Below are 15,397 nucleotides of genomic sequence, written 5' to 3' on the forward strand. Positions count from 1 at the left end.
GTACTTGGAATACTGAGTTGTTTTAAACCCAGGAGAGTAGCGTACTGTGTATCAGCGCTTTATATCGGGAACGTTAAAGAACCAAGAGTAGAAATGTATGAAATGAACCTCCCTGATTTCGACATGATTCCCAGCTCCACGGGTGGGATAAAGACAACAAAAAATCCAGTTTGTCTAAATCCTCTGTGTTTGACCCCCTGCTCCATCCTCAAAGCATTAAACGTATTGGGTCGATAAAACTATTATACAAACCTTCTTTCCTTTTAAGGGAGAGCGTAATTTAATCGAAATCTAACTACTCTTAAAATTGTAAAGCGTTAACTAATCTATCCATACGTTTTAATCTATCAACAAATAAAACTGAATCACTTTTTGAAACACCAGTTGAGCGCCGCGACCCCAAGTTCTACTCGGCTGTACAGATGGTTAACGTTCTTGCGGAGCACCACAAGGGAAGGACTTACATCCCCTACAACAGCACCACCTACCCCGGAGATCCAACATGTCCTTGCCGTGCCTTCACCTACAGCATCTCCTCCATCGAAGGCTCCAAACCAGATGATTCCGATGATGTGCGCAAAATATTCCGCATAGAACCGTAAGCATTGTTTGATTATCGTCTCTTCTATTCTGTGTGCACTCGTTAAGGATGCACTCTTACTCCGAAATAGGATGTACCACAATTAATACAATTGTTTTAATTTACCGGAAAGGAGGAATAAAATTAATATCGAAAACAATGCCCCTTATGAAGGATATCGTGTTTACTTTGAAAGAAAGGTGCATAAACTAGGTGATTCTACCTTATTACACGATAGTTGATCGCTGTAATTCTTTAAGCACTCACCAGTCATTTAATATGTGTGCGATATAATATCAGTAATTAATATTATCCGTAAATGCATTATTTAGTAAGTAGTTTAAGTTGTATCACTAAAAAGGTATGCTTGTTATACATGTGTTTGTATTGATTCTGAAAACGAGTGTCACTGTAAGCGTTTCATAACATTTTAAATCTCCCGAGCTGACTCTATAATTAACTGTGCTACTTATCAATTTGAGGCAGTCATCGCTGGTGGCATTTATACTAAGATATTATTTAATTATTTTATATAATATTCATTAGTATATCATATCTACTTAGCGCCTTCGAGTTAATATGCTTTGATATATCCAGTCACACAGGCCGACTGTACCTCGAAAATCACGTGGTGATGGGTCCAAATGAAATGTACGTTCTTACAATCACCGTGCGGAACCGGTTAACCGGTGCATCAGATGAGATGACGCTCTCACTCAGCTCCCCCAAGCGGATTACCGACATGTTCTCACCTTTCGAGGGCGATAAGAATGGATTCGAGGGGCGCGTGTTTGATGACGTGAACGAGGGGCGCGAGTTTGATGACGTATTGAGTGTGAACTCTGAACCGCACAGTCGTCATAGAAGAGCTGCAGTATGTGGAACCGACCCCATTTTCTCGAAATTCCTCAAGCTTAACAGGCTTTAGAAGCTTATTCCAATTTGCCTAAGTGCATAACTCACTCTGATTTTGATAATGGAAGTGGTTTATAGTGATGTATCATCGTCGCCAACTCTTGCGTTACACTTCATACACAACGTAGCATAGAGTATAAATGTGTATCGAGTGTCCGGCGATGGTGATTTACATAATAGTCCCAATTTTAAGTATAAACAGTCTAAAAGAATAAATATTACGCAATTTATAGAAAAATACAAGAATAGTAAACTCCGCTTAATCCTGTTATTAGGGGCTTGAGAAGTTTTTAGAAATTGGTGCCTGGTTCTCAACGTTCCATTTTTTTGTAGAATTTTAAACGATATTAAGATAGAGTGAATAATAAGCTCTTAAATTGCAAGTGAGTTCCATATTTTATATTCTGTTTGAGACTAACGTTGGCATCATGTCTAGGGGCTGGTCCAGGAATTGACGTTAGAGGGGGTGTAACTTAGGGGCATAAACTTTTGACATTCGCCTAGCCCTCAGAACCAAAATTTAGATAGTTTAAACCGTTGACAGGTGTGTTGGGGGTATTCCCCCAAGAAAATGTTAACGATTTCTAGTTCGAATGGATGCATTTTGGGCGTGTTTTACTAATTTACACCGATTTTGACATGAAAAGTTAAAATTAAAGATTTGAGAGGGAGCGCACGCCGAGTGCCTCCCGTCCCCCCTGAATACCCAAGCGAGGTCCAGCTTAAGCCGTAACAAGAGTTAACGTATATTACAGGTATAAACTTTGCTTCATATTTTTTATATAGGTATGCAATTCACATTAGTTGTAAATCTTAGAAGTTCAAAGCAATTTATTTGGTGTATCTGCATAATTCCAGTACACACCAGTGCCAGACGTGACCTTTAACCTGACCCAGCTGAACAGTGTGACCGAGATTCGAGTCGGGTCACGTGTCCAGTTTCAGCTGGAGATAGAGTTTCCCAATACTACTGTCGATATGTTGGTCGAGCTATTCGCGCCAGACGACAATGTCACCGTCATGATCCTGGATGACGTCAAAGTTGTCATTAGCACGAATCTTGGTATACAAGTTAAAGAGTTTTCCACTTGGTTATAATTTTTGATCAATCTATATGTATATGAAATTTGTAAGAAATTGAAATAAACACTAGTTACTAGTGATGCTCTCTAGCAACATTTCAAATCTATAAAAGTTTGATTCATAACTTGGGTAGTACAGATTTGTATAAATAAAGTGCACGCATTGCCTCACGTTAAGTATGGTAAAAGATGAACAAATGCTAATGTTATATGCAAAAGGAATAAATGAGTGTGCTACCTTCATGATAAAATTACAATATATGAAGTGTGTGGGTTTTTTTCAGACCACTCTTACAATGATACGCCGGTACTTGAATCGATGTATGGTAATATCTACCAGGTAATATTTGCTACCACTTATATAATAATAACTGCAATAAAATGTGCTGTATGTTAATTTTTTATATATTTATACCATCTGGGCAGGTTTTTGAAATTTAAGATTATGAAATCATCTCGATATCAAACAGAACGTGGCCAAATCATTTTAAAATATTTACATCCGTACTTCATTTTCTGAACGATAAAAATTGTGTTCATTTTGCATGAACCGGTCGACCTTTCGTGACCGTTGTATGGCAAGAAAGCAACGCTCTGATTGGGCGCTGGTGAATCACCGCGCGTAGTGATCTTACTACGATCTACTTTATTGCTTAATATAGAAGGGCACATTTTCTGTTGAATGCCGGCTTGTTTACATATTTCTTTTGATGTTTTACGAAGAATTTAAATGAAATACATTATTTTCTAGAAATATAATTTGAAAAATGCTTGATTTTACATTTGATAACAAAAGAACGCGGATTGAACAAATAATAAAAACAAATTAAATTGAAGCGGTTTTTACTACAGTTCGTCTGCAACAACTGTCAAAACAAACATGTCTGATAATTCTGAGTTCGGCGATTTCTTTCTAGGACAAATGATTGATCCATTATCGGATTCAGACAATAACTATCTTTCTACGATAGAATTAGGCGATATCATCGTCTACATTTAAATACATGTAATGATTGGAGACTGTCAAAGTGGCATGTATTTTCGCGAGTTCGAACAAACGTCTTAATATTGACAATTCGACAAGTACATCACAACGCTTCAATATATTTGCAAAAGTTAAAAGACAAAAAAAAATATGACGTTATTATTACCTTGAACTGGAAGTTATCCATTAAATCACCATGACCACATTTTTATGCCCACTCACATGGGTCATGCATATGTAAAACAGGAGTTAAAATGTATCGAAAGTTCTCTTGATTAAAATGAACCTATTACAACAAAAATCGTTAATACCTCCACATATTTTACAGAAACTAACAAATGATTAAAAAAATATTTTATTATTTATTTATTTCTGCAAATTACTTATGGACTTTTTATTATGCGGAGGATAAAAAGAACGCCCAGCTAAAACCCCAAGGGCGACAAGTGCTCTTACCATTTATATTCGCTCTACACGTTTTTTTCCCTTTGTTGTAATTAAAGACTTGTTCTCAAACACTATTAGGTCAAAAAAATTATAAGCAAATAAAAAGGGAAAATGTAAATATAAGTATTAATTCTTATTTTTTGTGCTTTCATGAAGTATGAACGCTCTGCCGCGATTTTGCATATTTTCCAAAAACCGCTAGCGCGGTTTATGGATATGCAAAATCGCGGCCGAGCGTTCATACTACATGAACGCACAACAGATATGAATCAATCCTTAAATGAGAGCATAGCATAATGATTTATATTTGTGTGATTTTATTATCTACTGATCAAAAATTATTTTCTAGCCTGACCGAGCTATCTTGGCATTCGGAAACGTCTCGAAAATTGCCGATCCAGCGACCCGGGACGACATGCTAATCACGATCACGTACGAGGCTGTTATGATAGAAAACAATTTCACCGATAGTGGGACGTACTGGGTTAGTTGGGTGTTTTTCTCAGTTATTCTTCACGTAAAGTACAAATTGATGTTCAACTTTAAATAATATATCATTTCTATGATGTTCTATAATTAAGGTTAAGCACACACAAACTCATACAGCCGCGCGCACACACGCACACACACACACACAGACACGCGCGCGCGCACGCGCGCGCACACACTCAGATATGTCAGCGATGTCCCCTACACTTAAACATTCGTAAAGATACGTAGCAATGGAGATTTTATTTTTGTTAAATAAATAATTAACTATTGTTTACAATAAAAAAAGAATGGGTTAATATTAGATATTGTACTTCACTGACATTGGGACGTACTGTGTTAGTATTATGTCTTATACGTCACTGACATTGGGACGTACTGGGTTAGTATTAAGTCGTATAGGTCACTGACATTGGGACGTGCTGGGTTAGTATTAAGTCTTATACGTCACTGACATTGGGACGTGTTGTGTTAGTATTATGTCTTGTGCTTCACTGACATTGGGACGTGCTGTGTTTGTATTATGTCTTGTGCTTCACTGACATTGGGACGTGCTGTGTTAGTATTATGTCTTGTGCTTCACTGACATTGGGACGTGCTGTGTTAGTATTATGTCTTGTGCTTCACTGACATTGGGACGTGCTGTGTTAGTATTATGTCTTGTACTTCACTGACATTGGGACGTGCTGTGTTAGTATTATGTCTTGTGCTTCACTGACATTGGGACGTGCTGTGTTAGTATTATGTCTTGTGCTTCACTGACATTGGGACGTGCTGTGTTAGTATTATGTCTTGTGCTTCACTGACATTGGGACGTGCTGTGTTAGTATTATGTCTTGTGCTTCACTGACATTGGGACGTGCTGTGTTAGTATTATGTCTTGTGCTTCACTGACATTGGGACGTGCTGTGTTAGTATTATGTCTTGTGCTTCACTGACATTGGGACGTGCTGTGTTAGTATTATGTCTTGTGCTCACTGACATTGGGACGTGCTGTGTTAGTATTATGTCTTGTGTTTCACTGACATTGGGACGTGCTGTGTTAGTATTATGTCTTGTGCTTTACTGACATTGGGACGTGCTGTGTTAGTATTATGTCTTGTGCTTTACTGACATTGGGACGTGCTGTGTTAGTATTATGTCTTGTTCTTCACTGACATTGGGACGTGCTGTGTTAGTATTATGTCTTGTTCTTCACTGACATTGGGACGTGCTGTGTTAGTATTATGTCTTGTACTTCACTGACATTGGGACGTGCTGTGTTAGTATTATGTCTTGTTCTTCACTGACATTGGGACGTGCTGTGTTAGTATTATGTCTTGTACTTCACTGACATTGGGACGTGCTGTGTTAGTATTATGTCTTGTACTTCACTGACATTGGGACGTGCTGTGTTAGTATTATGTCTTGTACTTCACTGACATTGGGACGTGCTGTGTTAGTATTATGTCTTGTACTTCACTGACATTGGGACGTGCTGTGTTAGTATTATGTCTTGTACTTCACTGACATTGGGACGTGCTGTGTTAGTATTATGTCTTGTACTTCACTGACATTGGGACGTGCTGTGTTAGTATTATGTCTTGTACTTCACTGACATTGGGACGTGCTGTGTTAGTATTATGTCTTGTACTTCACTGACATTGGGACGTGCTGTGTTAGTATTATGTCTTGTACTTCACTGACATTGGGACGTGCTGTGTTAGTATTATGTCTTGTACTTCACTGACATTGGGACGTGCTGTGTTAGTATTATGTCTTGTACTTCACTGACATTGGGACGTGCTGTGTTAGTATTATGTCTTGTACTTCACTGACATTGGGACGTGCTGTGTTAGTATTATGTCTTGTACTTCACTGACATTGGGACGTGCTGTGTTAGTATTATGTCTTGTACTTCACTGACATTGGGACGTGCTGTGTTAGTATTATGTCTTGTACTTCACTGACATTGGGACGTGCTGTGTTAGTATTATGTCTTGTACTTCACTGACATTGGGACGTGCTGTGTTAGTATTATGTCTTGTACTTCACTGACATTGGGACGTACTGGGTTAGTATTATGTCTTATACTTCACTGACATTGGGACATACTGGGTTAGTATTTGGTCTTGACCAAGGCAGCCATCCAGAAGAGAATATATTATAGAATGAGGCGGTTGTTTAGGACTTTGTTGAAGTTAACAACGTTGTTAACGACATCGTTGTTTACTTTCAAATCGTTACTGATCAAGAAATTTAATCAATACACTTGCGATCTGCTTTACTTCTAGCAAGATTCGAGACATCTGTTACAGTTAATTTGAAGCAAAATATTAACTTCCGACGTAGCATTCATGACGCAATTTATCACGTGGTATACACACACTGTGTTACAGCTGGACTTGTTTATATTTTAATGTGTGAGCACATCATTAAATAGTTAGCTGTTAAAGTTACGAATGAAGTCGTTTATCACGTTGTTAACTTGAAACAAGTTCTGAACCATCAGCCCAATGCATTCAGATATTGGTGAACACGATTTTATCTTATATGTGTAACGTTCCCGGGTTGTCTTGTCCACAACAAAGTTATCAGACTATACAAAAGTCAAGAGTGAAACATAAACAGAAGGAATCAATCTTTTACTTTTTATATCATATAAATAAACTAGAAATAGTTTATAAATGCTTTACAAAATAACAATATTATAGTTCGTTGAGCATGGTGCCGTGATAATGTTGCGCTTGATATTACAATAGTCTTAACTCTTAATCACAAATAGACAGTTAGTATCGTACTCTGGAGGAGAGCGTATTGCATGTATATGATGGTTCCTTTGCCAGAATTGTCTTGTACGTTTTACCAGGTGAGCGCTGGTGCAGAGTTCCTACAAGAAAGCTACATCTGGGTTGGCCAGGCCTCCTTCGATGCCATCGTCGATGGAAACATGGTGAGATAAGTCAACCTTTCTATAGCCACGTTTGTAGGCACGCTTGACATTTCCAGCGTTTTTAGACTAGTATCATATTATGAAATCGGCATTTGATCTTATTCATCTCAAACATTTTGATGCGGCCGATTATTTTAATGCATTTTTGATGTATCTTGTCACGCATCGGAAAAACAAAAAAGCATATTCCCGTTTCGGGTTTCCGTATAGTTTAAATGGCTTAAATAATCATAGTCTGTTTAAATTCGCTGATTCATCTGTAGAACAAACCAGACATCATGAAAGTAACAACGCATAAATAATACATATAATCGACACAATATAACAAACGATTCATATACAATTTCAAAAAGTATGTCGGTAAAAAGTATAAATAGAAATGATAAGTAAAACGAGAAGTAAAACACAGTCGAACCCCGTTGGCTCGAACTAAAGGGACCGGCGAAAATACCTCAGGCCTCGGGAAGTTCTAGCCAAGTTAAACTGCTTCCCTTCTGTAGAAAGAAATCGACCCTATACACCCAGTTCGAGCCAACGAGGAAATCGAGCCAAGCGAGTTCGAACCAACGTGCTGAACTGTATGGTGTATTCATGTATATTCTAGGTCAGTAAGGGTGTATTATATTACATTACAGACAGTGGATACGCTCCCCGAGTTCAACGTCACCATGCCAGTCAATATCGCTCTGGGAACGAGTTTTGAAGGAACTATTGACATGTTCATACCCTTCCCCATGAGAGATTACGTTCTTCAGGTAAATACACGAGTAGATGATGTTTTGGCACATAAGGGGTACCACCATTAATAGAGAGGTTGCACATAATAACTAGTAGGAGCATCAAGGTATGCGTACGTTGTCAAGTTGAAAGTGTGTTGTCAGTATGAAGGACAGAGGTTGTCCGCTTAGCGCAGTGGTTAGCGCACTCGCTTCTCACCTAGACGACCCGGGTTCGATTCCCGGCCTTGGCGCATGTGAGTTTGGTTTGTGGTCACCAAGCCCGACAAGAGGGTTTCCTCCGGGTACTCCGGTTTCCCCCACAACACAAGACCACTCTCTCGCGTAATACCGTGCCAACGAGAGTGATTAATATAATGTTGTAATGTTGATTTTCACAATCGTTGTAAAATAAATAAGTTTAAACTAAGGACAGATGTTCAATTTGAAGTATACGTTATATATAGGTATGAGAAGACTCGTGCTCGATGAACGGTATTAACGAAATAAAGTCACTCCTAGGTATGAGTAGGCTCATACTCGATGAACGGTATTAACGAAATAAAGTCACTCCTAGGTATGAGTAGGCTCATATTCGATGAACGGTATTAACGAAATAAAGTCACGCGTGGGTATGAGTAGGCTCGTGCTCGATGAACGGTATTAACGAAATAAAGTCACGCGTGGGTATGAGTAGGCTCGTGCTCGCTGGACGGTATAAACGAAATAAAGTCACGCTTAGGCATGAGAAGGCTCGTGCTCGATGGACGGTATTAACGAAATAAAGTCACGCGTAAGTATGAGTAGGCTCTTGCTAGATGAACGGTATTAACAAAATAAAGTCACGCGTAGGTTTGAGTAGGCTCGTGCTAGATGAACGGTATTAACGAAATAAAGCCACGCGTAGGTTTGAGTAGGCTCGTGTTAGATGAACAGTATTAACGAAATAAAGTCACGCGTAGGTTTGAGTAGGCTCGTGTTAGATGGACGGTATTAACGAAATAAAGAAACGCGTATGTATGAGTAGGCTCGTGCTAGATGAACGGTATTAACGAAATAAAGTCACGCGTATGTATGAATAGGCTCGTGCTAGATGGTCGGTACTAACGAAATAAAGTCACGCGTAGGTATGAGTAGGCTCGTGCTAGATGAAAGGTTCAAACAAAACAAAGTCACATGGGAAACATCTTCTTCAGAAATAGGTCAATGGACGCGTACACATTAATTAAACATGATTTTTGAAGTAATTTTATCTGTACGTGAAGCTACATGTTCAGTTACACGTTCACATGGTGGTTTGCAACCTCTCGCATGTCTCTATTCAGACGTACTCAAATATCCCTACTCAGACGTATATAATGCAATACATGGCTTTATTCCTCCATAATATACTTTTTACATTTTCCTAGATTTTCACGCCCGCGGACGAGGTTGGACTGATGTCAGTGTGCTGGGTTCAGCCAACTTTCAGCGAGTCGGACTTCGGCCCGAACTTTCAGTGCGGAAACAATTATGGCCAGGTGACTACTGGGTTAAAGGAGGAACAACAAGCCATAGGGAATGCAGTAGGAGAAGTTAACTTTGGGAAACTGTTAAACAAAGGTATATATACTAGTAGGACTTTGATGATATAGTGCGATGTGACAACTAGGATTTTATTTTCTATTGTTTGTTGTATCTATCATTCAGTGAAGCTCCGTATTGATTTCTTAGTCCCGAAACAATATCAGCTATCGATTGAAAGTCATTCCGGGGAAACGTGTGCAATCATCGATACCTTGATCGATCCGACAATACCATTCATACAAAAATAATATTGCTTATACAGTCCAAATAAAAATATCGGTAAGCAGAGTTGCAATCAACCAACGCCAGGTCAATGTTGTAGTGGAAAAAATATATTCCCGATACATGCACACCGTTATGTATTCCCCAGGTTCAAGAGACGAAGTCCATGTGCTTTCTGAAAGTCTTATATCCGTGGACTTTATCGCCCACCTGTATCCCGACGCTACAAAGGTTGGTCAAACAATTGGCCTCGGGTTTGCACTAGAAGTGGACTCCCAGAACTTCTGGGTAGGCAATGGGGAGTTCACCATCTCGGCGGCAGCTACAACTGGACTGGTAAGCTTATTGTTTTGATAACCAATTGTCTGTAATCATTGATGCATTGCTATACAAGTATACCAAATTATTAATTTTTAAAATGGTGTTGTTATTTATAGTCTTATAACAGTCGATGAAAACCCTTTAACAACTTTGACCTTTTAAGTTTGCGTACTGTTGTCATCGGTTTGAAGACGAAGCTTTACCAGTCACTATGCCATAAATTGCTGTTATAAATACGATATTTCACATTTGTTTCAGTCCAATCCAACTCTTAACTCCGCTACACCAGGAATAGACCTAACTAGTGCGACCATAGGCGAACCGTTTTCAATCGTTTATAACATCTCCGTCCCAGTGTCTGCAGTAGCTTCCCATTACGTATTGGAAGCCCTTGCCCCACGAAATGCCACTGATTTCCCCATTTTCTCAGTGTGCTCCCTGAAGGTCACTTTTATCGGCGAAAATATGCCTTGCCACAGAACGTCTGAAATGATCACAGAGTTTTCGTCGGTTGATCCATTGTCTAGTGAGCCCGATACCGCCAAAGTCGATATGGGTAATACAATAATACTGCATTTCTTTCTTTTTTTCGCTTTTAAAGGACCGCTTATGTTTTTGGACCAAAAAATATGTTTCCGGTTATGCACAAATAGCACAAAAAAAATAAAATTAAAGTATACATAATCTGGTTGTAGTGGGGAGAAAATTTACTAAATGAATCTAATTTTGATGTTTGATCTTAATCCTGGCCATATATTTTCATTTGTTTGAGGTAACATGTGATCAAACGACCACGTGTTTCCATTGATTCACCGGGTGCCTCTGTTTGTTTTGCACAGGCTACATAACCAACTTGGGGAAGTCTCTAGGACCTGACTCTGGAGACATTATTGTTGAAGCCGTGTTCCGACCATTGGCTGACAGCCCGGATGCAGCCATATCCAGTTCTCACACCGTGACTTTCGGGGTCTCCGTGGGCGGAAGTTTTATCAACATATTCGACAGTACCGTTACTCTGACTCAGAATCAATCGGTTCTTCCCATATCGGTATTTCCTTTGTTTTGATTATGAAAAACATTCTTTCATATTAAAAGCAGGTTTAATATACATTTAAAAAATATATTGATGCGAAAAAAACACTTGTCTTGTGAAATACAGTGAGTTTAGTATGTGTGACATCTTTTGCGAAAAGGAGTTCTGAAGAGGTCGAACTGGCACGTTCATTCTTACAAAATAGTGCGTCTCATAAGCAGACAATTGAGTGCAAGTTCCATATTTATTAATCTTTAATTCAAATGAAACACATTGTTATAAGTGTTCACATCAATCGCTTGTATAAATCAGGATTCGATTTCGCAGACCACGCCACATATGTCAACAAAAAATGTCAATGTTTTCAAATAATAAGACCAGATCAGTTAATGCCGCCTAACGTATTGAAGACAATTCATTTTTATAATATTTACATTAATATTTCCATATTTTCCATGAACCGCTAGTTCATGGATATGGAAAATTGCGGCCGAGCGTTCATACTGCAAGAACGCACACAAATAAGAATCAATCCTTAATTACTTACATTCGTACTTGATTTTCTGTTCGATTTAATTGAAGTGAAATTCTTGCTGATAGTTCCATTCTTTGCATATCGTTTCCAGAACCTGACAGCTCCTAACTTCTTAATGGAATACTGGAACGGTATTGACGATATCAATGTGAACGGAAACTCGCGCATTGACGTCACCATGATGACTTCACGTAACACGACATATGACGAATTCGATATGGAGTTCATCATGCCGACCAGTACAGATACATCGTTGATGCATGTGTGCCGAGTTGATATTGTCAAAAACGGAAAGAACATGCCCTGTATGTCACCAGAGTGGTATAACAAGAAAATGCAATACCTTTCCCAGTAAGTATTTGACCGATGCAAATGACAACAATTCTTATGGAAACACTATTTAAAATAGTAGACTGATCCGTGAGATGTAGAAATAAGTACTTTAAGTCATTTCATATCTTCAGTCACAGTCATAATTCCGGCTTACAACGTGTTTGCTATAATCCCAGTTTCTACCTTCACGGTCTTACTGTTAATTTTATATGTTAAGTTTTTTTCTTCAGTTTGCTGTCTTGCTTATTGATCCAAATCATTACACTCTGAGGGTCACTGGGATTGTGTCCGTAGTTTTATAGACATTTAAAGCCATAGTAAGAACGCCATGGTGCTACACTCAACTCATGCATAACAGCTTATCTTAAATGCGTGTATGTTATGTTCGAAAGTTTGATAGTATTAGTTCGCTGTTGGACATTTCATGACGTTATTGTCCAATAAATGAAACTGTCACAGATGCTTAATTACTCGAATTAGTTTATTTGTATCCTCATTTTTATCGATACTTTTCGTCTATTTTAATTGGACAATACAAACTGTATGAAAACGAGTGTTTATCAAAAAGTGAGTTATACGTCAAGGATGACTTCGATATACAGGCGGCTGAAAAGCGCTTGGTGTTTGTTTCGTTAATCATTTGGTTAAAGAGAATGCTTTATGACATCTGCAGGTTTAAGGACAAATACAACGATCGGGCAAAGCTGACCTTGGGGAACATGTGTAACGTCGAAATGAGCACCAACGATACAGAAGACGAGACGATGTTTTCTATATATTTTCGGGTAAACAACACATACGTCTCATTAGTTTTATATCAGCTTTCAAAGGAGTTTGTGAATGTCAAAACCATCAAGGCCGAACAGTGATGTAACAATATAATTTTATACTTTATGTTTATTGATACAGGAAGAAGCGGGTGGGTTATTTTCTTCGGTTTTTCTTTATTTGATAGATCACACTTCTTACTAAAACCGTAAGTCTATGATTTAACACACTTGTAAGATATTTTATAATTCATACTAATATGGAACAATCTTACCGCCTCGTCCGGACCACAGATAAAGGACGTCCCAGAGGTGACCGACTTGTCGTCCCACTATGTATCAACGGGGCTTCTCTACTCCAGCACCCAACTGTGGGTGGGGCAGCTTAAGGTCGATGCCACGAGGGGAGTCGAAGTTGGACCTGTGAGTATTCCCAATAGGCAATTTGTGGCATACAATTGATATGTTAAAAACATAAGAGACCTTTGTTTCAATTAACAGACTGACCATTATTGAGAAATGTTGAGGGTTGTAGAACTATTGGTGCGTTTTTAGCTCAGCAAATTTGGGTTTCTGTATTTAAATAACGCCATTTGAACTCCGGAATCGGAAATTACAGTATAGGGACATTCTTATATCTAATAATATATTGTGTATTCAAACACAATCATTATAAATATGATTTTGTTATTTCTGATCATTATGCACTTTCTCACGATCACTCACATTACAGGCCGATAACGATGTAAGTTATAGAGTATCGGTATAATTGTTGTCAGTGTGTAATTTTGTATGGTCTCGTGGTAAGCTTGCATGAACCTCTTGTTGTATATGTATATTGTATGTAAAATATATGTTTTCTTGAAAATATTTGGGACAGTTTTCTTTCTTTGCATTATAGTTTGCATTAATTCTCATAAAAGAAGCTACCGTGCAAAACGTAACGTGCTGATAAATATCAACGATATTTCAAAATAACACACCCTACTATATAGCAAGACAAAACGGCATTTAACAGTTACTACTGATTCTTGCTCGTTTAAAATTTCAATACCTCGGTAAATGGGTGGTGTAGTTACTATTAGTTGTATTCTGAATAAGAAGTCAGCTCAATCAAGTTATCTAAACAGAGTTTTCTTTGGAGTAAGGCAAGTACGAGTATTTGGTTTCGTATTTAATTCAAGAACTGTTGTTTGCCGATTTGTTTTGGTCTTTGTTCTTAGGCCTAAAAAAAAATACATTTGGTTCGGGTTACCCGACCCTACCTACGGAATAGGCGCCGACCCTAACGTTTTTATAGTCAGTTTGAAAAAAAAAAAATATATTCTTTTTTTTTTTTGCTTTTCAATATGTAGTTTAAAACCTTAATTGCTTATATAGAAGATAACTTTAACACCATTCTCCAATGATGAAAATGACATTCTTATATAAAGCCTAATAAATTTTTTTTTTTAAAAAAGCCTACCTACCCTACCTATTTTTGAAAAGGATGTAACCCTAACCAAACAATTTTTTTTAGGCCTTATTACAATTTGTATTGATAAATTGTTTCATAAACAATCACCAGTAAACTAAGTCATTATAAGTATATATATATATTGACAAAGTCGTAATGGCCACGTTTTTTTGTAAACAGACTATTTTCCCCCAGCAATCATGTTAAGAATTTAACTGTCATGTAAAATGAAAGTTTGTGAGTTTTTTTCCGTTCTTAAATGTTGAAGTCCATTTCGTCAAAAATACGAAAAGAAACCTCAGTACAATATTTAAGAAATATTATAATGAATTAAGAAGTGAAGCAATGTTCATTCATTAAATCTAAAAATATACATTTCCTTTATGTGATGATAAAGTTGCTATCCCATTATTGTGAAGTCTCCACTTTCTGCAGTCTGTATCCTTCGGCGTATACAGCCAAAATACAAGCTACAATCCGCTGCCTGGAGGTCTCGCCAAGACTGACACAATAACTCTCAAAATAAACCGCTCCAGTTCAGGTTTGTACTATTTCAGATTGTTCATTCTAATATTAATGACAATATCACTACCCACTAGGCCACTGCATTCCTATACTACCCACATACGTTAGGTTGGCGGAGGCCGGTCATATGACTCGGCGCCGGTAACATGCAAAAAAATAAAGACAGAAAACGCAATGACGACGTGCATGTCCGAGAAGCTGTTGTTATATCGTCTGCCGCTCGCAGTTCCTCAACGGGTTCGATTAACGCCGCTTGTTCAATAAAGGCATGGACAAGGTTGCCATTGGTGTTTAGGTTATAGCCTGTGTCTGTATACAGTAACATCTTGAGTCTGGATTTGTGACTCCGACTAGAGATACATATTTTCATTTTATTGTCAATTTGCTCTTAGTACAGCAATCATTCTAAAGGTTCCTGTATCTGTTAAACATAAACTGTTCTACAATCAGGCCCAAATATCACCAAAAAAATACACAATCTTACACTCAACGC

The 15,397-nt window shown here is 38.1% G+C and overlaps 1 protein-coding gene across 1 annotated transcript in view; it reads left to right on the forward strand.

Annotated features, from left to right (window-relative positions):
• The window catches only part of LOC128217479 (uncharacterized), a 39,927-nt gene that overhangs the window by 10,216 nt on the left and 14,314 nt on the right, over window positions 1-15,397 (forward strand). Inside the window, exons 4-18 of the mRNA XM_052924634.1 lie at window positions 385-598; window positions 1,178-1,454; window positions 2,354-2,558; window positions 2,862-2,917; window positions 4,359-4,493; window positions 7,347-7,430; window positions 8,066-8,185; window positions 9,556-9,748; window positions 10,083-10,270; window positions 10,514-10,811; window positions 11,095-11,303; window positions 11,915-12,174; window positions 12,830-12,941; window positions 13,218-13,346; window positions 14,815-14,920. Of these exons, the coding sequence (XP_052780594.1) occupies window positions 385-598; window positions 1,178-1,454; window positions 2,354-2,558; window positions 2,862-2,917; window positions 4,359-4,493; window positions 7,347-7,430; window positions 8,066-8,185; window positions 9,556-9,748; window positions 10,083-10,270; window positions 10,514-10,811; window positions 11,095-11,303; window positions 11,915-12,174; window positions 12,830-12,941; window positions 13,218-13,346; window positions 14,815-14,920 (2,586 nt within the window). The remainder of the gene's footprint in view (window positions 1-384; window positions 599-1,177; window positions 1,455-2,353; window positions 2,559-2,861; window positions 2,918-4,358; window positions 4,494-7,346; window positions 7,431-8,065; window positions 8,186-9,555; window positions 9,749-10,082; window positions 10,271-10,513; window positions 10,812-11,094; window positions 11,304-11,914; window positions 12,175-12,829; window positions 12,942-13,217; window positions 13,347-14,814; window positions 14,921-15,397) is intronic.

Source organism: Mya arenaria, chromosome 14 (assembly GCF_026914265.1).
Source record: "Mya arenaria isolate MELC-2E11 chromosome 14, ASM2691426v1".
Lineage (NCBI taxonomy): Eukaryota > Metazoa > Mollusca > Bivalvia > Myida > Myidae > Mya > Mya arenaria.